General features: G+C 39.6%; 2 protein-coding genes across 3 annotated transcripts; both read left to right on the top strand.

The window, feature by feature from the left end:
* The first annotated feature begins 4,639 nt into the window (after positions 1 to 4,639).
* LOC137283660 (eukaryotic translation initiation factor 3 subunit L-like) lies at positions 4,640 to 25,951 on the top strand. 2 transcript variants are annotated; one of them, XM_067815279.1, is made up of 20 exons: positions 4,640 to 4,698; positions 10,584 to 10,616; positions 13,906 to 13,957; positions 15,209 to 15,353; positions 15,633 to 15,712; positions 16,067 to 16,128; positions 16,633 to 16,702; positions 16,954 to 17,027; positions 17,519 to 17,599; positions 18,682 to 18,772; positions 19,385 to 19,539; positions 20,430 to 20,600; positions 20,954 to 21,087; positions 21,295 to 21,394; positions 22,057 to 22,130; positions 22,867 to 22,924; positions 23,878 to 23,916; positions 24,521 to 24,613; positions 25,178 to 25,258; positions 25,582 to 25,951. In XM_067815279.1, exons 1-20 carry the CDS (start codon positions 4,678 to 4,680, stop codon positions 25,615 to 25,617), a joined length of 1,650 nt encoding a protein of 549 aa, XP_067671380.1. In that variant the 5' UTR covers positions 4,640 to 4,677; the 3' UTR covers positions 25,618 to 25,951. The 2 variants fall into 2 exon arrangements, with proteins under 2 accessions (XP_067671380.1, XP_067671381.1); XM_067815280.1 differs by lacking the exon at positions 10,584 to 10,616.
* LOC137283207 (uncharacterized) lies at positions 5,920 to 6,912 on the top strand. The gene has a single exon (XM_067814647.1). It carries the CDS (start codon positions 5,920 to 5,922, stop codon positions 6,910 to 6,912), a length of 993 nt encoding a protein of 330 aa, XP_067670748.1.
* Positions 25,952 to 27,241: the final 1,290 nt, after the last annotated feature.

The following is a 27,241-nucleotide window of genomic DNA, read 5'->3' as shown; positions in this document are numbered from 1 at the left end:
CCATGCTTGCCAAAGAAGGCGACTATGCTCGTCGTTAGAGGCGACTAACGGCATCGGGTGGTCAGGTTCGCTGACTTGGTTGACTCATGTCATCGGTTCCCAAATGCGCAGATCGATGCTCCTGTTGTTGATCACTGGACTGTCTGGTCCAGACTCGATTATTTACAGACCGCCGCCGTACAGCTGGAATATTGCTGAGTGCAGCGCAAAACTAAACTCATTCACTTTCACGAGGTAAGATGCTTATGTCTATTTCAGTTGTCCATTCTAAACTAAGGACACTTTCTGAGAATCGACATGAGCCAGGACATGTACCTGAGGCCACACCTGTGTACGTTGCATACTTTGTATATAAACTTACCAGATGCTTATAACATAGTTGAAGTGCACTTCATGGTCGCCCGTGTAAATAACATCAATAAACCAATATGTGAGTAATTGATGTGTGTGTCTGTCTGTGTGCGTGCGCGATCGCATTGACCAATACTTACTTCTAAAACGCGAGAGTAGATTGGTCCGTTTTCATGGCTTCTGTTAGTCCGAGTCAAATAGGATCCTCCAATACTTTTAGTCAGAGGCATAGTTGATGTGAAAGGTCTTAATACATATTATATATTGGCACTATTATTGCGGTAACCTGCATAAAACAGAGAGGTTAAGATCCCTTAAAATATTACACACGCATAAACTTTGATTTATGTAACAATCTTAACATTGCACTGTCGCGTTATTTACAACTGCATCAGAAATGGGCTTTACACGTTGTACTTCTACAGACAGGGAGTCGAGCCTGTATTTTTGGCGTGGTGAGCCAGCGTAGGTTGAAACGGCATGTCCCGGGAAAATGGGGAATCAGTGGTTGCAGCGTCTACTGATAGGACTAGACACTCACCTATAGACACACAGGCGCTTGACTCAGATGTATATTTGGAAGTATGACCTAAATAGATGGAAGGGTAGAGACTGCGATCTGGTAGAATCGGAGATTGCGATTGGAGTCTCTACTGGTAGAATCTCCGATCCTACTGGTAGAGACTCTGATCATATAAAAGAACCTAAACAATCACAATCCCTACCAGCAGAAGCTCAAATCTGTCAGGGTTGAGATTGCAGTCCTACACTTATGCAAGCCAGTGAATTTTTAGAAACACAAAATGTATTTTCAAATATGTAAACATAATGTAAACATAAAACAATACGTCACACCTTCCTTACATGCTGCAGTTGGTTGTAGAAAAAAATCAGTTTTTTAGGTTGCTATTTGATCTTTTGTTGCCAGGAAAAACTTAGCGATTTACCTATTTTCCTACCGTTTACAGTGAGATGTTAAATACATGCTGTCTCTAATCCCACCCCAACTCCTACATCTCAAAGTCATAGTTAAAAGTAGGAAGTTTGAATTCATTCCGATGTAAGTCTCAACTAATGATCAGTAATCATTAGAAAAAGCACTGCTTTTCAAAGAGGTGGGGATATGACCAGGTAATAATATTCTCAGGTTGGTAATGTCCAAGTAGTTAATTGCCCTGCACCCCTCCTCCCAGAATGCCCACATGCCACCTACACCTTGTAACAACAAACCAATTCGGTATTTCCTGGAACAGTGTTAGAAAAAGCAAACATGTATGACAGATGTCAGAGGTGTTACACTGTTATGGGTATATAAGGGGAATAGATTTGAGCATGAACCAGTTAGCAACTGAAAAGATCATCACACACCAGTGGACAATGGAGAAACAGAAAGCCAAGTTTTACCAGCTTCTGGATGACCGCATAGCGCAGCTTAACAAGAAAAAACAAGAAACCTTTTGTATCACCCAAGAAGTATATGATAAAGCTGTGGAAGCTCTGCAGTTGGATAAAGGTGTAAAGTGTTCAGCAGGCAGCCATTTCAAGTTCTGGTGTGCTAAGCACTTCAAGCTACAAAAGATAGGATCTAGGAGGATTCTCTACTGCAAGAAATCATCATGCCCTGTCATCACCAAGGAGAATATATTTGACACCGTTAAACGGTATGTTATACATTCACAGTATTCATTATAATTAATACATTATTTAATCAACAAGTTATACATTTTCCTCTTTATGTGGATTTCAATGAAACAGAAAATTATATCCTTGGTTTTCTTTGCAGATGTCACATAAAAGTTGGTCATTCACGACGTGCCAAAACATGGGATGAGATCAAGGCTAACTACTCATGGATCAGACATGACTTGGTTAAACTTTTCCTCAGCACTTGCCCTGAATGTTCCACGCGCATGCCAGTCAAGAAACCTGCATCAGGGAACCCATTATCTCACTTGGATTCCTGACCCGTGTCCAGATTGACTTAACTGACAACTGACATGACCAGCAGTGACTTCAAGTGGATCTTACATATGCGTGACCACTTCAACAAGTTTAGCTGGACGCATCCTTTGACATCCAAGCGGTCTGCTGAAGTTAGAAAGAAGCTTGTCCAGACATTGTGCTTGTTTGGCTGTCCTCGGATTCTCCAGTCAGATAAGGGGCGGGAATTTGTCTCTGCTGCCATCAATAACCTCTGCAAGGACTGGCCTGGTAAGGATCAATGATTTAATTTGTGGTTTAGAAGTACTGGAAAATGCAACTCTTATTGTTCCTTAATTCTCATTTTAATAAAACTAATGTGGTACTTTACAGGCATGATCGTCCTTTATGGGCGACCTCATCATCCACAGTCACAGGGCTGTGTGGAGAGCGGGAATGGAGATCTGCAGCTTAAACTCGGCAAATGGATGCAGGAAAACCCCGAGAGAGGCTGGGTTCAGGGTCTTCTTCATGTTACATATGCTATCTACACTTCCACTAGTTCAGCAACCAAGAAGTCACCGTATGAAGTCGTCTTCGGCCAATCTCCTCGAACTGACTGTGCTGTGTTGTGCTGTGCTGGAAATGAGCTGGGCATTCAAGAGGACGATTTAACAGGTCTTTTCAACCAGTTGGAGAGCAGACAAGCTGAAGATCCCACCGGCCCACTGACAAACCAGACTTCAAGTGACTGCAGACATCAACCAGACCACATCTCAGTCTACTAAAAGTGATTCTGGGGAGGAGTACCAGCTTCTGGGTGGTGCAGGAACAGTCGGAAATGGAATAGAAGTGTTTGGCAGGACCACAGTACACTGTGAAACGGTCGATCCACAACAGCAGAGAGTATTCCAGATAACATCTGTGGAGGATCCAGACTTCATTCCAGCTAGAGGTAACCCATTTGATGAACCACTTTCTGTTGGCCAGTTCATTGTTTGGGACATCACTCAAGCAGTTCTACTAGAACCTGACACACCACACAGCAAGGTTCGGAAAACTGCAACAGATAACTCTCTGAAGGCAGCCAACAGGCAGCAAGTTCATTATGACGCTAAGTTGAAAAGTACTTCTTTCAATGGAGGGGACACAGTTGGAGTACGCATTCACGAAGTGGATCGCACTAACACAGAGCCTCGACTTCAAGGTCCTACAAGCTCTAGGTGCAGGGAAAGATGCAACATACAAGCTATATACAGCACATGGTCGTCTGAGAAACACCTTTGGTGCAGAGCAGCTGGTTGACATCCGTAATGTTTGCTTTCCATCATTACAACATGTGGATGTCACCAATCTAGAAGAAATATCAATCATCCAGGCTTCAAGAATGACACAAGGAACAACTGTATGTGCTTGTAAGGGCAGCTGTATAACTAACAGATGTCGTTGTAAAAAACAAGGAGTAAATGTTCTACAAAGTGTCACACAACCACAACTAACGTGCGTCAAAATAAAGTTTAGTGCTATCTTCATTGTTACCTGTTTTATAAGTAACATGTGTAAATATTGTAATAAATGTATCTAACTGGAATTGTTCTATACCTTAGTAAAATGCATACTTTTGTTCAGTCTCTATCTTCATTGTTACTTTATTTGAAAGAATGATCTGTAATAAATGTATCTGTAACGGGAAACAGTCCATACCTGAGTAAACTGCATATTATTGTTCAGCAAGTGTCTTTGTTGCTGTTGCCCAGATATAAATCAGCATTTCTACCAGCTGAAGTGGAAATTGCAAAGATTGCAATCCCTACTAGTAGGATCGGAGACTCAACCAGTAGAGACTCCAATCGCAATCTCTACTGGTAGAGACTCCGATCGCAATCTCTACTGGTAGAATCGCAATCTCTACCTATATATATATATATATATATATATATATATATATATATATATATATATATATATATATATATATATATATATATATATATATATATATATATATATCGTATATTTAAGTCATGCTTCCAAATATGTACCAGTGTCGAGCGCCTATACCTAGACACTCATGAATCGACGACGACACTGAATTGTCAGGTCGTATTTCTAAGTAATAGGTGTCTGAATGAAAGTCGTCAAGATTCCTCATTCGCCATGCGCCCACGCCTTAGAATACTCTAGGTTTCTTGTTTAGTCGTGTTGGTATTTATTGGTATATCACCTGTTTGCATTAAAATATAACATTCGTGATTCTATAAATCACCTGTTGCAACACTCGCAAACAAAACGGTATGTCTGTTCAATATGTTTGAAATGGGTGAAAAATATATTACTAGTGGATATCAAATGGAAGTTCGAAAGTTACCTCCCTTTACCGGGAACCCTTCCACCATCTTGTCAACCATGTGGAGCGAAGAAGCAGATGTAAGCCAAATATATCGTCATCCTTCAGTATAATATGTTCTGAAACACATTTTTTTCAGATTTCATGATGGCATTATTTATTATGAGTGACAAATGCTGTTTGAAAAGTGCGTAAGCCCAACGTTCCATACTGTGTTATCTCACACTGTACAACATATTGTTCATTTCGGAAACGTACAGTCATTGAATGATTGAACATAACTATTTGTCACATTGCATACTTTCCATAGGCCACTTTCCATGTACTTACATGTTCTGTAATAACTAATATAATAACAAGTGTAACTATAATATAATCTCATGTTATATAATAACATGTGTAACCAGAAACTATGTCTGGAATTTATTTTTCATTTGATCTTATTCATACTTTGCAGATGTGTGATGGATATTCTCATCTGAAAAGACAAAATTTCAGTTTGATTTCCATTGAGTACTTCAAAAATGACCACACTTTGATGCGTGTTATGGCAATGACAGTTGTGAACTTGGTGATCAACTGGGAATGAATAAACAATGTTGCATATATGTTGTTCATGTCACTACAATCCGGAAAGAACATTACTGGAAAATTATGTATGTGTGAGCAAGATGAAGCAACCTGCATAATTTGAAAACCAAATAACGGAAACTGAATGAAATTTATAACAGCTACACTAAAATAACATGCAAGTCTGAGAATTTTTGCCAAGTAACAAATACTTGGGTTCGATGACTACCTGCAGTCATGCGGGACACCTGCAGTTTACGGGTCGCTGCCTTCGGCAGGCTCCCGGAAGTAGAAATGTATTCTGTAGAGCATGCTCGCGCCTTCGGCGCGAGCTTACTGCCTTCGGCAGTAAGCGACGCACACAGCGCGTCTAATATACAAGAAAAGCACGCGACAGCGGGCTGATCTCCGTTAGGAGGCATTTTAGACGATTTTAAAGGTCATTTTCGTGTTTACTGGCAAAAGTTTAGTTTAAAACTTCGTCTAAAAGACGAGAGTTTTAAACACGAATTTTGGTGAAGCTCCAAAACATGAATGCAATCGTTAGTAATGGAAGGGAAATCCCCATGACGTTCCTTTTCTCTGATTGGTTAAAATCTGGACGCACGTGTCGAATGTTCCAAATAAGGTAGTGGGTTACTACGAATGCCACAACTTTAACGCGCACGGTTGGTGAGTTGTATTATTGCTTGTCGCTTGATTTAAACTTTGTTCATTTCACTTGCTTAGCAATGGCTGTTAGGGGAATGGTGTATGATGATTTGTATGAGTTGTGTAGGGATGAGAGAAAGTTAATGGATTGGTTGGAAGCATTTGGTTTGATTGGAGATTTTAGTGGGAAGTGTGTGAAGTGTGAAAGTGGGAGTATGGGAAAACGCAAGGATTCGAGTCGGAGTGAGGGTTATGTGTGGCGTTGTTCTAATAAGAAATGTAACCAGAAAATTGTAGCAAGGCGTGATTCTTGGTTTTTTAAGTCTCATTTGTCCGTTAGTGAAATCATGAAATTGACATTTTATTGGGTTTATCAAGTGCGAGAGAATTTTGTTAAAGTTCAGTTGCGTTTGGGTTCTGATCACACTTTGGTTGATTGGTTCAATTATTGCAGAGATGTGTGTTTGTTTGTGATGGAGGAGGAGAATGAGATGATAGGAGGGCCAGGGATTGAAGTGGAGATTGATGAGAGTAAGTTTGGGAAACGCAAGTTTCACCGGGGAAGGCGAGTGGATGGTGTGTGGGTGTTTGGGGGTATCGAGAAAGAAAGTAATAGGATGTTTTTGGAAGTTGTGGAGAAGCGTGATGCAGATACCCTTTTGAGTGTGCTTAGAAAGTGGGTGCGACCGGGATCAGTAATTCATTCCGATTGTTGGAAGGCGTATTCAAGACTGAATGAAATGGGTTATGAGCATGTGACGGTGAATCACAGTAAGGAGTTTGTGAATGCGGAGAATGGTGCATGCACTAATAAAATTGAGAGTACATGGAGAGCGGTGAAAGCGTCCCTGCCCAGGTATGGAACAGCGAAAGGATTGTATGACAGCTATTTTGTAGAGTACATCGTGAGAAAGAAATATTTACGTTGTTCTGATGATCCTTTTCTTACATTTCTCACGTTTATCCGCCGTGTGTTTGACCCCCAAAAACCCCATGAATATTTCAAAATTATTGAAACTGAAAATAAAGAAAATGACGATGAATTTAATTCAAGCGGAGATTTGTTCTTATAAGGTAAGAATTATGAGATAAACTTACCTTCTTTGTTTAATAGGAATGGAAAATAAATGATAAATAATATGTATCATGATAAAAATAAATTAGGGGGGCATTTGCCCCCCTAAAACCCCCCTTTCTAATTACTTTAAGGTACAACAATACCAAAAAGTAGCGATAGTTAGTCAACGAATTGAACAAAAAATGGCGTCAGCGTTAGTGCTCGCTTCGATGTAAATATGGCTTCTGCGCATGTCTGACAAGTACACTTCCGGGGACCCGTAAAGTGCAGTTTACCCCAGTCATGCTTGCATGTGTGTTTCTGAAATGAACAATATGTTGGACAATTTGAGATGACAGTATATGGAACATACTTCAATAATTAATTCTTCGTCTACTGAAACATATTTCGCATACAAATCAAAGCTTCCAACATAAAATTTGATGTTATTAAATGTGAATGTACCACCTTTTTGTTGTCCCCCAAATAGTATGATAAGATAGACGTGAGGGAATGGCATGAACATGCTTAAGGAGCACAATCACAATTATTGTTGTCAATGTGTCTACCATTGTAAGTTTGTTGTGTTGTAAAATCAGTGTTTTCCCACCCTTTTGAATGCAGTACAGTTTTAGTTTTGAAGCATAACTGAAAACAACAGTCTGAAAGGCATTGGAATACTGTCCAGTATACGAAGCATATATCATAATTCATCAGGTCACCTTTCTGATAATGTTTGACTAATTATTAGATCTTATAAGAGTGATCTATGAAATTTTCAAAGTTTATATGTGTTGTTATGCAGTGTTAAAAGGCAACAGTTGAAAGAGTTTGTGGTGGCTGGATCTTTGATAAAACAAACTTACACCCCTTGATCTTGACATTATCTATACTGAACATCATTGAAAACGCACCACCTGTAAATTTTGAAATAAGGCAATAGAATCTTTTGGAAATGGAAAATTAATGGTGGGAATTTTGATAATAACACACTAGATCATAAATAATGCTCTACAGTAAAAAACGGATCGTTCGAACACATCACATGAAAACAACAAAATTCATGCACATCACACACGAAGGGCACAAATTGCATGCAGAAAGCATGCTGTTCAGGGGTATAAATGACCTTCGGCACAAAACCGTTCTCATTTTCGCAGTACTTTCGTAAGTAAAGTTTTTTCGCCATGCCAAGATTGTCACCAGAGGAACGAGAACAGGCCTTGGGTATGTTGCAGGTCGGCGCTTCAAGCAGAAACATTGCACGACGATTTGGGTGTCATCATTCGACCATTCTGAGGCTTGCTAACAGATACCAACAAACAGGAACCAGCAGGGACCGGCAACGCCCAGGTCAGGCACGTGTTACCACCCCTCATCAAGATCGAGACATTGTACGGCGCCATATTCGGGATCGAACCTTGCCCGCTGCCAGAACCGCCAACGCTGTCCAGGGTCGACGTGGTTTGATCAGCGCTTCCACCGTCCGACGCCGTCTCCGTGCGGCAGGGTTACGTTGTCGACGCCCTTACGTTGGACCCATCCTGACTGACAGGCATCGCCGTGAACGCCGACAATGGGCTGAACAGCATCGTGTGTGGTTGTTACGACGTTGGCATGGTGTGGTGTTCTCCGACGAGTCGCGTTTTCTCTGACGAGTCGCGAAATGCTGACGGGCGTCTACGGGTATGGCGTCGATGGGGTGAACGTTATCATCAGGATTGTGTTGTGCAAACCGATCGGTGGGGTGGAGGCAGCATTATGGTGTGGGGGGGGGGATAAGTTATCACCACAGAACCGCTCTGATTGTTTGTCGTGGCAGAGTGAATGCCGTTTACTACCGTGACAACATTCTTCAGAACAACGTCGTTCCCTTCTTTCACCAGCATCAAGATCTGCACACATTTCAACATGACAATGCACGAGCCCACACTGCACGTGTTTCGATACAGTATCTGGCTAACAACAACATTCCTCTACTTCATTGGCCTGCATTGTCACCAGATTTGTCACCCATCGAACACTTGTGGGATTACATCGGCCAACGCCTCGCACGTCGTCCGCAGATCAACAACCTTGGGGAACTCCATAATGCCTTGCAGCAAGAGTGGAATGCAGTGCCTCAGGACTTTATTCAGAGACTTATCCGTTCAATGAGGAGACGTTGCACAGCTTGTGTTGCTGCTAACGGGGGTCATACACGCTACTGACTTTCCATTTTGACCCCATCTTTATTTCATTGTCAGCTGCATTAAATCTTCACTGTTTTGCTTGATTGTTTTTTGCTTCTTTTCTTTATCAAACATTGGTCTACACAAATATGTAAAATTTACATACATTGCTCACTTCTGCTCTTAGAAATCCACAATTTTAGGGGTGGTGCGTTTTCAATGATGTTCAGTATATTTACCCTGATGTCATCACTGTTTCCAATTCTACATTCAGCTTGATTATAATCCTTTGTCAACAACCTTTCCTTTGCATGAAAGTTTCACTGAAGTGCAAACATCTGTTTGTGAGCAATGTTGGCTGTCCCATCTGTTTTGAATGACAGCATTAAACAATACTTACTCACTATTTTAGCTGAAATTATTTGATATGACAAGATTCCATTGACAGCAAAGCTAAAGCCAACACAATCAATAGTACTTTTGAAACATTTTTGATGCCTACCCATTTTTTGGCCTATTAGGCACATATGCTAAAAACAGGAAATTACAGTTACGTTCATTCCCTTGAACAAGAGATAAAACTGTATAAATGGGTGTCCAGAAGTTACCCATACTGGAATATTCAGGTTTCAACACTCATGTTCAATTCTCTATAGGTGCACTCTATGTAAAGCTAATATGGTGTCTTCAGCTTCATATATTTGAAGGATGGAGTATAGCAATGATAACAAGGAAGGTTAATCATAATTGGATATTTAACATGCTTAATGTGATCTCTTATCATCAGTTCCTTTACTCTGATGCGAATCATTTCTTGGGAGATTTGAGGACAATTCTTTACATGATTGGGTCAAGTGAACCATGACTGCCAAATATCAAAGGCTGCATTGGTTCTTTCAGCAGTCAGCTGTCACTTTTTTAAATTGATTGGGCTGGATTATGCTAACTCGATTCAAAATATTTGTTTGTTTAAAAAAATCTGAAACCAGATTTGTTGATCACCAGAATTTCAAAGCCTTGCTGCTGATTGGCTGTTAAAAAGTACACCAAGCATGACCAATGTCACTGTTATAAAATTTTCCATCAGAATGGTATCATACCAGAGAAGGTGTGACATCAATGAAACTGATGTTTAAAGAATGTTGAAACCCTGGTGATTTAAGTAATATTTGTTGTGGCCTTCTGTAGTCCCCTTGACATGCTTAAGGAAGGGCAAGTCAATTTCAGGTGTCACAGTGATGTAATGATTATTGAATATAGATTAAAACGTCTGAATTCAGGCTGCCATGGAGTTATGTGTAATCAGTTTTCATCAAAATTGTGGGACACACTTTTCTGACATTTACAAATAACTTTATCCTGAGTTGGTGAATGCTTTTGAGAAACAATCTAAATCATCAACAAAAGATGACACTGATTTTAGTATTACTGCCTTTGATCTTTACCTTGTGGAGCTGTGATTGCTGTAAACGTTCTTGTTTCTATCAGTGTATAATTTATTTTCCCGGCATTTCAGGAAGGCCACGCTGAGGGTGTGATCGACAGTGCAGTAAGTTGTGGACAACCACAGCTCTGTCTCACAACCAATATGTCATATTTGTGCCAATAATTGTCACCAGCATGCTTAATTTCGGTGGATATTTCTTTAACTGACTTTAACATCTAAAATGTCTGTGTTACCTCCATTGTTTCAATCCTGATCTCCTTTGCCGTATACAACACTAGTGATCTTACTGCAAGATTATATTTTACATATAAATATTTGTTGTAGTGGAAAGGACTAATCTAAATTGCCTCGGGTCTGGTTTTACTTTTACGGTAGAACATGGATATAACAAACTCCAAGGGACTAAGAAATTTAGTTGGCTATATCTGTTATTTACATTTTACAATCTTGGATTGTTGAGATGTTGATTTGTCAGCAAAATGGGACCATTTAAGGGACTCTTCTCACTTCTAGCACCTTGAAACCATTTGTAGAGAGCATCGTCTACATTTTGGTGATTGGCAGCTGTTAACTTTTTGTGGGCGGCGCCTAAATCAGTAGACACAGATTTTGCAGGAGTAGGTTCGCAATTCTTAATAATGGAACTGAAAGTGGATTTTGGAATGCCAAAGTCGAAAGTGATGTTTGTCTTAGGTTTTACACCTGACTATACAACTTGATTTATCTGAAGCTTGGTGTTGATTCGCCACCAACAAAGTTATTGTATACTACTAAGTGGCTGAGCTGTCACTGAGTGAGTTCATTAATCTTGAGAGTAGTAAATCAGTAAACTATGGCTGTTAATTCGCTACTCATGAGTTCGTTGTGCGTGTAGAATTTTTATGATATTATAAAGGACTATTGACTGGAATTTTAAATTTGGTCGCCATATCCATTGGTACGCTGTTATTTGTGTTTACTATGTCCATGTTCTACCGTAGTTATGTTCTATGGATTTCATTTATATATATTTTGTACCTTGATATACAGTCTGAATGTTACCATGTTCTAAAAGGTAACGAAAGCTCATCAGTCAGAGAGCTTCTCTTGAGATACATTTGCTGGTCAGTGTTGCATAGATCAAACTCACTGATGACACAATCACTTATACTGAAGAATGCTAACATTTAAGAACTATTACTTTCATTTAAACAGCAGTGTTATGAAATACTATTTCAGACATACATTACACATACCAATTATTGTGCTGACTTAGCTGTCCGATTTAATGAGAACTCAATTCAGTCTAGCTGATCAGAGAATTCTGAGTATATATGATCACAGGAACATGCAGTGGTCCAGCTATTGGCACAACTATGACCTACTTGCTTGATTGGTTTTATAAATATTTTGGCATTCTGGGATTTCCTGTTTGAGTGCATTTGGTATTGCTAGTATTCCTCATTCCGTGAAACATTGACCAAGTGTTATAGAAAACATAGTGCTGTTTGCTGTGTGTTTAGTATAAACCAATTTGTTACAGTTTATGGTTCTATTGATAAAAAGTTTTGTTATATGTTCACTATTAAGATTTAAGAGCAATTTATACTTCTTCTTGACTTGACGTGTGCATATGCTCCTAAAATTAGAATTTAGTTTGAACATGTTGAAAAATAAATTCATTCAAATGACAGACCATTATTCTTTGTCAGATGCACTAGTCCATGTACTTGATGCACAAATTCTATGGAAAGTTGTTTCTGCCTGCATTCATCTATGTAAAGGTTTGTTTCATGACTGCTTCTATTCATAAAAGGTGTTTAAGTTGACGTTTGTCACTAGTCGGCAGGCAGTGCTATAATGGTGTGTATATCACAAGTTAATCTAATCAAGGTACACCCAATATGCCCAATAACATTCAGGGGTTTAACTTAACACTTTACTGAAACTTGAAGAATTGTCTTCTAACAAAGTGGATTTTGAACTTGTAACACTTCCAGGTCAACAGATGCCACTGAAATGCAATGGTTTTCAAATCAATTTCATTTCATTTTTTCATAGATGTGTTCTAGAGACTTGTAGAGTGCACTTAGAAATCATGTAAATAATTGTTTCTAACAACAAATTCAGTTTATTGTCTAAACCGTTTTGTACATAGAGATATTCATTTGATCTTACACATGGTCTGGTTTGGGCTTGTAACTTTTGAGGGTTAAGATCAGCCCCTGAAAATAATTCCTTGTGTGAGAGGAATGAGAAATTGTTGATATGCTGACTTTCTCCATGACAACTTACGTGTGGGTTTTATCAAACATATTCAGTGTTTTTATTTAGAATATTTACTATTGGTATAACTGTTGGATGGCATATATACTTATTTTCAGTGATTCACATTGCTGGTGTTGCTTCATAGTAATTTTAATTCAACTTCTTAAATATTTATCAAGACCATCGCAGTTTGATTCTAATATCTTTGTTGATCATGATTTTCATATGTCTGTTTTGATCTACTGACATTGATTGCATCAATTTTAAGTTAACTGTGAATTTACCATTGCTGTGATGTTATCAAAATTGCAGTTTTAGCTCTGGATAGCTTGTTGGCTTATGGTAATTGAAATGTGTATATTTCTTTCCTTGACAGTAGAAGTGATTAGAATACGTGAAATAGTGACTCCTTGACAATATGATTATTATTCAACTAATGAGGTACTGGTTAAAGACTGTTATAAGTAAAGTTAAGGAATATTATTGAATGATTTAGGCAATAGAAATTAAAACTTTAGTTCCACATATTGATATTTAAATGATACTAATGTATTGATCTATGATATATCTATTGGTTTGAATATATCTATCCATTTATTGGGATGTGGATTCAGATACTGTTCTGGTTGGTGGAGGATGTAAAACATTCTAGACATTTGTATTTTCTGATTCTATTAAAGGGAGGTAAGTATGACCCTATGGGAAAGTGTATGGTGTGTGATTGATTGACCTTGCTTGACCCTCACATAATCCCCCACAAATGCCGGAGAAATGACTGGACATGTGACTTGTTCCTTCCTATAACTGGTTAATATCTATGGTATGTTTGGCAGAGTTCTGTAGTAGCAGTAGTAATTGCAAAACATTCACGTCAAAGCTGTAAACTTAAGAGTAATTTCCATACGTAATGATTTCTTGTAATGTTGTAAACGTAATTTGTATAACTGCTATGTTTCAAACTAACCTAGATATCTATCCATCAGACTTTGAAAATGTTGAACCTTGGATATTTTCTTTATTTTTTAGCATTGTAGTTGGTTGAGACATTAAGTATTGAATACAAGTGTTACTGACAGAACAACAAACAAGAAGTCCATGTCTTGCCTCTCTTTTGTGTTAATTCATGGGTATTTCTTTGTTGCAGTATGATCCCTACTCCTATGCCTACCCAGCTCCAGAGTATGAGCTGCATACTGGTAGGTTACTATGGCAATACCATGCTTTCTTTTATATTTGTAATTCCAGTCAACTGGCACCATCGAAGTGCAAGACAAAATGTTGTGTCCAATTCAGGATATAGTATGGTTTTTTGGTTTATTCCTCGCTCAGCAGTAGTTCACCTATCATAAATAAATGAGTCTGCACCAGACAATACAGTGATCAACAGTATGAGCATCTTCAGGATTTAACACACAGAAATGTGATGTCTGTACTATGATACCCTGATATCTCTACTCCTTGTGTGACAGATCTGGACTGTTATACCCTAGTATCTCAGGTCTGTACTGTTATAAAGTAGTATTTCTCTTACTTGTGTAACAGATCTGTACTGTTGTACTCAAGTATCTCTCCTGCTTGTGCCGTCACGATATGGCTGAAATATTGCTGATGTGATGTTAAATATTAACTCACTCACTCACTCACTCCTCCTTGTGTGACAGGTCTGTACTGTTATACTCTAGTATCTCTCTTCCTTGTGTGACAGGTCTGTACTGTTATACTGTACTATTTCTCTACCTTGTGTGACAGGTCTGTACTGTTATACCCTAGTATCTCTCCTCCTTGTGTGACAGGTCTGTACTGTTATACCCTAGTATCTCTCTTCCTTGTGTGACAGGTCTGTACTGTTATACTGTACTATTTCTCTACCTTGTGTGACAGGTCTGTACTGTTATACCCTAGTATCTCTCTACCTTGTGTGACAGGTCTGTACTGTTATACCCTAGTATCTCTCCTCCTTGTGTGACAGGTCTGTACTATTATACTGTACTATCTCTCTTCCTTGTGTGACAGGTCTGTACTGTTATACTTTAGTATCTCTACTCCTTGTGTGACAGGTCTGTACTGCTATACCCTAGTATCTCTCCTCCTTGAATAGGCCTTCAGCAACCCATGCTTGCCATAAAAGGCGACTATGCTTGTCGTAAGAGGCGACTAACAGGATCAGTTGGTCAGGCTCGCTGACTTGGTTGACACATGTCATCAGTTCCCAATTGCTCTGATCGATGCTAATGCTGTTGATCACTGGATTGTCTGGTCCAGAATCGATTATTTACAGACCACCACCATATAGCTGGAATATTGCTGAGTGCGGCATAAAACTAAACTCACTCACACACTCTTTCTCCTTGTGTGACAGGTCTGTACTGTTATACCCTAGGATCTCTTCTCCTTGTGTGACAGATCTATACTGTTATACATTGGTATCTTGCCTCCTTGTGTGACAGGTGACCCACGTCAGGACCTGGAGTACGAGCGTCAGTACCAGCAGTCGTACATCGTCCCTGAGCTTATCAAGAACTTCCTTGTCCACTTCCAGAAGTGCATCAATGACTGCAACCTGTATGAAATACAGAACGCTTATGAAAGCGGGTGAGATCACTATTGATAAGTAACTACTACAGCATTTGTGATAGAACAATGCAGTATTGTATAATAATGTTACTCAATATGCAATACATCAGTTTACAGCTCCTCTGTTGCAGTACCTGCTATTCATTACTTTTCAGTTTATGTTAAAACATATGAATACTAGCTGAAATTGTCCAAGAACCAGTTCAAGCAGATTCTATCATACTCCTTACTTGTCTAATAACAGCGGAATCTGCACAACGATTGTTGTCTCTCTCTAATGCTCCTGATTGTTCACAGATTTAACAAGCTAACGGACAGATTCTTTAAGAACTCGCCCTGGCCTGAAGCAGAGCACATTGTGCCTATTGTCAACAATGGTAAGTGTAAGCATTTAGGGCAGTAAATGATGAATTTTCCTTCTCATGACTAAAATTAATACCACAATCTAAATGAAAAGAATATTTTTACTCTAACACCATTTTTACTTTGTTGCATTGGAAACATTTAAAGAAAGGTGCCTGCATGTTGTCTAGGTACAGGATATCTGAATCAGCTGTCTCGTGATATTTAAAGATGGCTAGATTATTGTGTTGAGGAAGGTTTTGCATGCAGTGAAACATGCTTGAGTGTATTGCTCAGTTCTTAGTATATGTATTGTGATTTGATTGGTGACATGTCGAAGGGATGTGTATACTTGCCTCATGTAAGTATAATCTGCCTTGGTGCTTCAGATCCGGTATTTCTCATCCTGTACAAGGAGCTGTACTACCGGCATATCTATGCCAGGGTCACAGTGAGTGTTTCCTCCGACTTGGCACAATCGCAGCATTTTCACTACCACTATTCCTGTCTCGGTCAAATACCCTTGTTTCCACTATTCTAACTAGGTTCTATCCAGTTAGTGTTTATGCTAATTTAAGTCTGTTATTACAACAGGGGCTCATTTCACAAAGCTCTCATAAACCTAGGATCTCCTAACTTTCCTTCTAGCATTCCTACCTCCTATACCGTAACATTGACTCACAATAATCATAGCGTTACAAGAGCTTTGTGAAAAGAGGCCCAGGACAAACATTTACAAGACTTCAGATTCAGATTAGAGACAAAAGTCACAGGCATCTATTACAGATTCATTAGTTTACTTGTCCTGCTGAAGATGTGAATTGTCCTTGACGGCTACCTTGTGTGAAGTAAATCATTTTAATGGATTCTTTGGGCAGAAGATGCCCAATACAATTGTGATGTATTGTTACACGAAAGGTAAAAATGTCAAAGACATGGGTAATGTTTGTTTCAGAGTGGCCCGACACTGGAGCAGAGGTTTGAGTCTTACTACAACTATTGCAACCTCTTCAACTTCATTCTCAGTAAGTGAAAACATCTACTGGTCAATATTCATTCATTCATATGTGTTACAGTTTGCTTTCAAATACATATTCAGGGTCAGTTTCATTCATAGTTTGCCACCATGATATGCTGCACAAAAGAAGTTAAAGAACACCAAGTGTCTTCCATTCTTTTGAGTACTGTAGTTAATTCAGATTCACTCATGTTAAGTGGGATATTGCCATGTTTGTGATATGGTGGTTGACCTGGGGTCTTATTTGTCTCACAACAGATGCAGAGGGGCCTGTCCACATTGAGCTGCCAAACCAGTGGCTGTGGGATATCATTGATGAGTTTATCTACCAAGTATGTGGTCTTCAGAGATGGAATGAAAAGAGTTATCTGTCCTTGATATGCTGTGTATTGCAGAGTATTTTGTATAAATCATAGGCAGTGTATTGCAGAACTTTGGGCAGTATTTTTACAGAAATTAGCTCATTTGATCATTATGTTCATCATTGACTGAATAAATTCAGCTTCTGGTTCATCATGTAAAACTGGAGGCTGTAGGGCATATAGTTTGGCCTTTATCAAGCAAGCTACCAAAGTGGCTGTTCAAGATAGTTAATAGTTAAGCAAGCAGTTAAGCTTCTCAACTTAGTTCATTGACCTGGTCAGCTTATTCTGTCAATGTGGCCTTTTGCTCATAAAGTCAGTATGTATAGTCCAGACTTAAGTAAGTCAAATATCTGAAATATTACTGACTTACTAGCAAAAATACTTGCACAGTTTGTATGGCTATACTATGAAATTATTCTTGCGTTTAAGACACCATTTGACGCATGTTGTTCTTACAGTTTCAGTCATTCAGCATCTACCGCTGTAAACTGAACAAAAAGCCGGATGAGGAGATTGACTGTCTGCGTACAAATCCCAAGGTACAAAACATCTACAGGTAGCATGTTAAGCTGTGTGAGCAGCTGGGCAGTCATTGTCCCCGAGTTACCTTAATGCAGTACGCCCTGTGACTATGGGGTGACTGGAGGTTAGAATACATTACAAGCATCTTCTCTTGTTGTAAGAAGACATGGTGGTCAAGCTTAGTGACTTATTTGAAAAATGTTCATTTTTCCTTATCCTGACTCAAATGTTATTGCTTAAGTGTTCTTGTGTCCAGACAACATTGATTGTTGTTGCCCACAGCATCATCACAATATTGTCATGTCCACACTTAATTACTTCCAGGTGTGTGTGTGTTACAACTGCAATATGTTTGAGTGCAGTGTTAAATTCAGAACAAAATGTGGAAAAGCCAGCTCTGTTGTGGACTGGATGACTTACAGGTGATCATAGGTTATTAGTGATGTTATCCACTATTGATTAGCCTGTTCCAAACTGCAGGTGGCGGTGGGGTAGCCTAATGGTTAAAGCGTTCCCTCGTCACGCCGAAGACCCGGGTTCGATTCCCGATATGGGTACAATGTGTGAAGCCCATTTTCTGGTGTCCCCGCCGTGATATTGCTGGAATATTGCTAAAAAACGGCATAAACCTAAACTCACTCACTCACTCACTCCAAACTGCAGCCTACTTTGATACTGATAACTGTCTATAACATGTCACTTACTCACTCGTAGCATGTGACATGCAAGTCTAAGTAATCTTATCCTCAGTACTTTTCGTTGCACTCCACTACTGAGTTTACTTAGACTGTGTGACATGCAGTAGTGGAGTTGTTTTATGTAAGCAATAAATGCTCCATGCTGAAACCTGGCTTGTCTGGTCAAGGCTCTGTTATTTACAGATAACTACTACCATATAGCCGGAATATTGTTGAGTGCTGCATTAAACAAGTCAACCAAAACCAACATGCTTCATGCTTGGAATCAGGGAACCTGAATGTCATGAGGTTGTGTTAATTTGCACTGTTGATGTGTTGATTTTGTTCAGTTGTTTACATACATGTGTAGAAGTGGAAGGTGTAATGTTTTCTGAATCTGCTCTTTGATGTGTGTGTGGCAGATCTGGAATGTACACAGCGTCCTGAATGTCCTGCACTCCCTTGTGGAGAAGTCCAACATCAACCGACAGTTGGAGGTCTACATCAGTGGAGGTAACAGTTTTATTGATATAGCTCTTGAGATGCATTTAGAAATTTCATTGATAGTCTTCAAGGGGCGAGGGTGTGGCCTAGAGGTTAAAGCTTTGGCTCGTGATGCTGAAGACCTTGGTTCAAATCCCCCCAAGGGTGTAATGCGTGAAGTCCATATCTGGTGTTCCCCTCCGTGAAGTTGCTGGAATGCCAGAAGCGGTATCAAACTGAACTCAGTCAGTCGGTGATAGTTTTTAGAAACGTCCACCTAATGTTATTTATATCCAACATATGAAGACTGTTTCTGTGTGTTTGTTTCTTTATTGAAAGTAAACCATATGTATAGAGTTATGAAATATGATTCAGAAATTAGACATTCGTTAAGATTACATGGGTTCTAATCAGATTGTTATCACATTGTTAACTTGCTCATAAACTGTGACGCTCCTGTCACCAGGCTTTTACACACCATAATGTTCTGTATCTAGTGAAAGGTCTCAATTCATGAAACCTGGTGCTTAACCCTTACAGAGGTATCACATGTGCTATGTATTGGACCTTGTGACCCATATTTATGTCAGCCTTTACTTGTCTCAGTGTGATTTATATAGTGACGTAATGTTGTTTTTTCAGGTGATGCTGAGAGTGTAGCTGGTGAGTTTGGCCAGCACTCGCTGTACAAAATGCTGGGCTACTTCAGCCTCATTGGCCTGCTGAGACTGCACTCCCTGCTGGGAGATTATTACCAGGCCCTCAAGGTGCTTGAGAACATTGACTTCAACAAGAAGGTGAGATCAGAGCCGGGTTAGTTACCTGTAGCAGAATAGATTCTGTTCCTTTAGGCAGTCCTTCATGTACATAGTACATGTATCAAACAGATTATGTTCAGTATTTTAATCTTGAAGATCTGGGGTAGAATAGGTCTTCATAAGAGGCGACTAAAAGGATCAGGTGGTCAGGCTCTCTGATGTGTCGTTGTTTCCCAGTTGTGCAGATCAGTGGTCATGCTGTTGATCACTGGATTGTCTGGTCCAGACTCGATTATTTACAGACCACTGCCATATAGCTGGAATAATGCTGAGTGCTGCATAAATCAAAACTCACTCAATCACCCTATGATCAGTATTGGTTATTCGCAATGTGACTTCATCTTTTTTCCCAAGGCAGACATCACTTCAGTAAATCTGCAACTATGGATTTTATGGGCTGAAACAGTTATTACATGCACACAGTAACTCTTTTTAATGAGAGGTGAAATAAAGTTTACTCTTGAATTAGTTTTGTCTCTGTAGCTATATGCATGCACGCGTATATATGTGGCTGCTAGTACTAATCAAGATGACCTGTAAAGTTCTGTGTTAGACTTGCACCTCAGCCACCCATGCTTGTCTTGAGACACAATTCTTGGGAGCAAGTGGTCAGTATGGCTGAATTGGGTGACACATGGTTTCCCAGTTATGTAAATTGATGCTCACTCTCCTGATCACTAGATTGTCTTGTCCAACTAGAAGTGGAGAACTGGTTGGGAGTTTCTCATCTATTCTCATTATACTGACCATGTTTCATCCCTGGGCTGTCAAACACCAAGTTTCATGAGGAACATCTATCAAAGATAATGGGGGGAGATGGGACGAGGCTTTCTGCTCATTAGATTTAAGGAATGTCTGTGTGTGTCTAGAACCTGTACTCAAGGGTGCCAGCCTGTCAGATCACCACCTTCTACTATGTGGGATTTGCCTATATGATGATGCGGCGCTACCAGGATGCAATCAGAACCTTCTCCAACATCCTGCTGTATATCCAGCGTACCAAGTCCATGTTCCAGAACAGGGCATCATTGTACGACCAGGTGAGAGGGGAGGCAGTCCACCAATTCACAGAAATGGGGCAAATATGGAGACTAGTGAACAAGTAATGAATGTTAGTTGTGCACATAGAAATTAAAGTGACTCTGCTTAGAGAAAAGTTTGTTGCTTTGAAATGAAATTTCTCATAAAAATTGATTATATATCTGTAAAATGGATTAGGACAAGCAGTACATTGCCTTCATGGTGTTAATATTTTTCACATGTGAAGTAGTTACCTCTCACTCAAAGCTACATGTTTTGGGAGGAAGAAGTTCCAATTTTCAAAACAGTTTTATTGTGGCAAAAGTGTAGAAACATGAGTTGTGTGATGCACATACAACTGATGTGTTGGCAGATCTCCAAGCAGAATGAGAAGATGTACACACTGCTGGCCATCTGTCTTGTGCTTCACCCTATGAGGATTGATGAAAGTGTCCACTCTCAGCTCCGTGAGAAGTTCGCAGACAAGATGCTCCGTCTACAGAAAGGGTGGGTTTGTGATTTAGCATGCAGTGGAGAAAATATACAGTGACAAGTTATTGTGTCTCACTTGAATTGCAAAGAAATATTGGCAAATCATTTTTTTCAAGTTGAATTGGAATTTGTTTAGGGAAACCATAGCTTTGCTTATAAAAAGATTCAGGCCAGTTGACAGCTAATCTGGTTGTAGATGATAGGATTTGGTTTGTTTTGCAGTGATATGGCTGAATTTGAACAATCTTTCTCATTTGCGTGCCCCAAGTTCCTTTCCCCAGTGCCTCCTAACTATGATGGCGGAGGCAGCAATTACCACAAGGTGAGAGTGCAGCCACGTACAAGAGTTGTCAACCTGTTTTAGTCATCAGAGGATAAGTTCTGGTACTACAGACTGATCCCTTTTGACAAATCTCTTGTAAGCCTTGTAGCATTCATACCTTCTGTACAGTAACACAGGATGTACGAATGCTATAACTAAAGTTAAGAGATCTTGGGCTTACAAGAGCTTTGTGCTACGGGGCTTGTGTTTGTTTACAGACAGCAGTAATGTAATTGGGTGCTGGGTTATACACTGTTCAAATTGACTGTTGAGTTTTTTTTCCAACAGAAGTGGAATCTGAGGTTAAACTGGTTTATGAACCAGATTACTGAGTGAATCATCTTTATTTCTATTTCACACATTGTCACCACTTTGTCCTTGCGTTAGTAATCATGTATGTGGTCTATGGTTTAGTCCTTTAGATTTTTTGACTGCTCGTTGTGACAAGAACATGAACACAGTGCAGTAACATGGTAGACATGTGGTTTACAAAAGAGTCTGCTGGGCTGGAGGTTACTTCTATCTAGCCCCATTGATATTTTCTTAGATAATGATGTAGTAATATAATTAGTGGATAATGATTGGATCTTGTCCAACCTGATTTGCTTTACTGACGAAATATGACGAACTGTTACTAGTTGTTTACTGTGTTGTTGCTGCAGGAGCCGTTCCAACTGCAGCTGACGGTGTTCCAGGAGGAAGTCCGACAACAGATCCTTGTCCCCACCATTAGGAGGTAGGCACTTTCCTTAACTTTGCCAGGGCACCAGTATCCTAGTTGTTTTGAGGTGTCTCGGTTCAATGTGCAGGGTTCTCTCCCTTAGGTGTACTAGACACTGATGATTGATTGTAAGCACCTTGCCAGAGCTTGGCAGTTTCTCTTCTGTGGTAAATGTCAAAGACCAGCATCACTTATGGCTTTCCTTGCTTATCAAGTAATTCTACATAGCCCTTGATAGTCTTTCCTCCCCACTCGTGTATGATATCGACTGAGGTACTGTTTGAAGATGTGTTTAAACCAAACCTGTTCACACACAGTTAAAGGGACCATACTCTACTGTTCCACTTGTCTCCTGATCACTGAAATAGAGTTTGCTGAGTAGCAACCTAGTTAATCCAAGCCTCACCCCCAATACCATCCTTTGCATCATGTGTTATGTTAGTGTACCCATGAAGGTCCCGGGGTAGAATAGGCCTTCAGCAACCCATGCTTGCCATAAAAGGCGACTAACGGGATAGGGTGGTCAGGCTTGCTGACTTGGTTGGCACATGTCATCAGTTTCCAAATGCGCAGATCTATGCTCATGTTGATCACTGGATTGTCTGGTCCAGACTCGATTATTTACAGACCGCCGCCATATAGCTGTAATATTGCTGAGTGAAACTAAAACTCACTCACTGTTATGTTATTGCTTAACAAATAATAGGATCCTCACGCTCTTAAATAAGTCTTCCCTTAAATTGTTTTTCAGTTACCTGAAACTTTACACAACTCTGCCCATCTCAAAGCTTGCTGTCTTCATGGATATGGTGAGTGGAGGAGGTGTTAGACTTCAGCTGCCTTTATTGTTAGGAGCATATGTGGGACTTGTCAAGATCCATGTTAGAATTGGTATTTAAAAACCAATGCTTGTTGCGAGAGGTGACTTACAGGATCAATGCTTACCTCAATCTCTAGACTGCCTGGTCCAGTCTCACTTTATTTACAGCCTGCCATCTTATAGCTGGAACCCGCGAAGGTCCCGGGGTAGAATAGGCCTTCAGCAACCCATGCTTGCCTTAAAAGGTGACTATGCTTGTCGCAAGGGCGACTAATGGGATCGGGTGGTCAGACTCGCTGACTTGGTTGATACATGCCATTGGTTCCCAATTGCACAGATATTGCAGAGTTAGGCAGCAGACAAGTTCTTGTCTCGGTGCCACTATCCTTTGTGCTTTGTCATTCAAAACCAGTGATTTGGGGTTTGAATCCAGGTTCACCTGATTATGCTGCTAAGTTTGTCAGCAACATACTTGTGCTAGTGGGTGACATGACACTACTGACAGTGGTATACCCGTGAAAATCTGGGTTAGAATTGAGCTTCAGTAACCTATGCTTGTATCCTAAGAGGTGGGTGGTCATGCCTGCCGACTTGGTTGATGTCATCTTATTCTAAATGCTAAGATTGATGCTCAAATTGTTGATCACTGGATTGTCTGTTACAGACCATCGCTATAAAGCTGGAGTATTGCTGAGTGTGGTGTAAAAGTTACCTCACTCACTCATGAAAGTGGTAGATATCTGAGACATGCATAACTAGAAAAAATAACCGTTGTGATATTAACTGAATCCTGTGTAAGCTCATTCAGCATTTTGGGGAGGAATTGGCGCCAAGATTATCTTGACTATCTGTCATATGTCAAGATACACAATTGTAGTTATTAGACAAACTTGAGATAATCACAATCTGTCTCCATAATCATCATTTTATTTTGTATTCCAGTCAGAGGATCAGCTGAGGACTCATCTCATGTGCTTCAAGGTATGTAATTCTGAAAACAGAATATTCCACTTTGGGCTTCCTTCATAATTTGTTACATGCTGTGATATTAATGAAACTGTTAGTATCAACTATCAATCATACTTGAAGGAGAAAATGTTCACTTTAGATAATCCACATGGCAGCATAGTGTTAGTCTCGAGCCAGCTTGCTTCTGCAGCCCCATGTTCCAGATTGCTGATCACTTTAATGCCAACTTATTCTCTTAAATGCAGCTGAGCTGTCTGTCATGTGTATGCTGTGAAATATCATGTGTCAGATTCAGTTACGATAAATACCCTTTGATGAGTAATGGGTCCTCCACGTAGAGTTGCGTTGCCATACTCTGTCAAATTGGTGACATACACTATCTGGTTTGGGTGATCCAATTATGTCATGCCCTCATTCACTGTGCAGAGGTGCATCCTTTGGATGACCCAGAAAACAGATGTTTCTTGCACATTGCTTGTAAGTCGGTTTTGTGTAAGTTGTAAACATTCAAAAACCTCAATCACATGAGGCATTTTCTTGTATTGAACTGCTAATATGTGTTCATAATGGTACTAATCTCATCCTTGCTCTCCAACTCACTCATCACTTGATGCAGCACAAGATGAAGAACCTTGTGTGGACAAAGGGCACAAGTGGGCTCGAGGGAGAATTCCAGTCTGCTTCAGAAGTGGACTTCTATATTGATAGGGTATGTCAGGATTTGTGGGGTTTACACCTCTTTGTTTTTGTTTCAATTCATATTGTAGATATGCATAAAAGTTTTACCTGTTCATGTCATTATTTATTGATGCTCCTGAGAGTGATCTTACTGCAATCTTACTCTTTTGTCTAAATTACCAGGGATAGCAACAGGTGAAAGTGATTTCAGCTGAAAAATCAGCAGGGGGTATGGGGTGTCCGTCCCCCAACAATGTCCAGGATCGATTGATTTGCATTTAAGTCTGCAGAAAACTGCCATCTCTTAAGAGGCCTAATGAGCTTCACCCAGCTCTGGGATTCTTAAAAATTACACTCAGTAACCATTCTTAAAAAGCAAACATTACTCGTTTTACCTCAAAAACAAGGGTGGGCATCTCAGTATTGATAATCCCAGACTTTGTCTCAGTGTAACCTGAACAAGGAGTTTCACCTCAGGAAACACAAACTCTGTGAGAATGTCACTTTCATTTCACTGAATTGGTTTGGGTTGTGCTCAGTACCAACAAAAGATAGTACACTTGTAAAGCAATGACATGGTTGCTGCTTATTTCAGGAGATGATTCATGTAGCGGACACGAAAGTTGCTAGAAGATACGGAGATTTCTTCATCAGACAAATTCACAAGTTCGAGGAGGTAAGCATTGGACAAAGTGGGAAACCGTATAATGACCACATACCCAACTACTGACTCATACTTGTTTGAATTTTTTATGTTTCCATGACTTAGTCTCAAGCAAATTGTATTTATTACCTGCCAAACCTGTCAGCTAATGACGGTTTCTATTTTGATGTTTGATCTATAATAGTGTGGGGGTTTTTTTCAAAACACATTACATAGTTTCAACTTCATTGTCATGTGTCTAAAAATAGGATGTTCAGAGTCAGATATGTTTTCTGAATAATATGAAACTTTCTTCCGAGTCAAAAGCTTAACAACTTGACATTTTGCCTTTTCAGATTTCCCGGACACTAAAACCTACACAACAGCCATAATGGAATAGGAATACTTTGTGGGTTGGAACACAATTTCTACATGTATACAATGTTTTTGAAGTACTGGTATTAAATCCAATCACCTGGCAAACATGGAATTTGCATGTCTTAACACAGTGTACAAGTATTCTCTTTTGCACATGATATTAAACTTGAGATGAAAACCAGCAAGACCTAAATCTGAATATGTATCAAAGATTGTTTGGAAATATTGGTATCTGATTCATCTTGAAATATCATGCCAAGAACACATGATGGTTTTTCCTACAGTTTCATCATGTACTAGTATGATAATAAATACACATCAAATTTGACATTAAAAACTTGACAAAAGTGATGATGTTGAACCTTGTCTTTGTGAATTTAAGTTTTTATCTCCTGGTAGTTGATGAACGGCCTGTATTGTATTTTAAGTAGCAGTCAGAAGTATTCAGTCATCTGAGTATTCAGGTCTGGATCAAACAGGTGAATGAAAGTGCCTCAGATAATCAAGACCACCACCAAGTGGTCAGCCATGGCTGCTGAAACACAGCACCACCACTGTGATATCTACTCTCATGCACAGACCCAATTTTCACCCAACACTAACTTGGTCATTGAGATATTGCTACTGTCCCACCACTGAGATAGAGTGACTTTCTCAGAAAAAAAATCCCCAAACAACTGGTTTAAGTCCATCCCCAAAAAGTAGTAAGCATTGACTGCTGAATGAAATGTGGATCATAATCAAAATATTAGTGCTGACTAATTGAAGTTATTGATTCATTAACCTGTGCTGTGTTCTCCTCATACATCCTTGTTTGCTTGTTAGATGGCAATACATCAGTCCACTTTGAGTCGAATGGACTGTAGCTCTGTCATACCCTGCACATCAAAGCTTTCCAGATAATTATAACACTTTTAAACTGTTATTTATTCTTGTATGCATTATCGGCAAAATTTACGTTCAAACCTGGTTTCAGTGTGCAGAGAATACAGTACTATGAAAATTGAAATTGTTTCGCAGGCATTTTCTCATAACTGAGATACTGAGGATATTTATTGCTAAAATAGTTACATTGACCAGCTATCCTATGATAGTACGAGTAGCCACTTATATCACGCGTAACTCCCGGCCACAGGCATGCCAGGAGGACATACAATATGGACATTACCCAGGATAACCAATGAAGGTGACAGAAGGTTAATAATTATGACTTACACCACCAAATACTTGTTTTCTACTGAGGGAACAGGGCCGATTGTAAACATACTTTTCTAAAGTGTAACCACATAGGTGCTTAGTTGTGGGCATCAAACTAACAGACATTGTCACCCATCCAAAAGCTCTACATGACCAAGTTGCTTGACTTCACCAGATTCAAGACAGTGCTGTATGCACAAGATACCAGCATGGTGTGTCCTGACTGATTCTTGTCATCCTACCTTTATCATAAAGAAGTTGAAAATGTACAGAGTCGATAATTTGAGTAGATGTTCGTTACTACCATATGGTTCCAATATGGTGCCTCATCTTACAACAGAACCCTGAACACATTCTGAATTCTGCTTTACTTGGAAGAACTTGCCATTGCTTCGAAACATGGTTGTAAGGCAGTACATCAGTCATAAAAATGTTTTCCTT

Source organism: Haliotis asinina, chromosome 5 (genome assembly GCF_037392515.1).
Source record: "Haliotis asinina isolate JCU_RB_2024 chromosome 5, JCU_Hal_asi_v2, whole genome shotgun sequence".
NCBI lineage: Eukaryota > Metazoa > Mollusca > Gastropoda > Lepetellida > Haliotidae > Haliotis > Haliotis asinina.
This window is presented reverse-complemented; position numbering and strand designations above follow the sequence as displayed.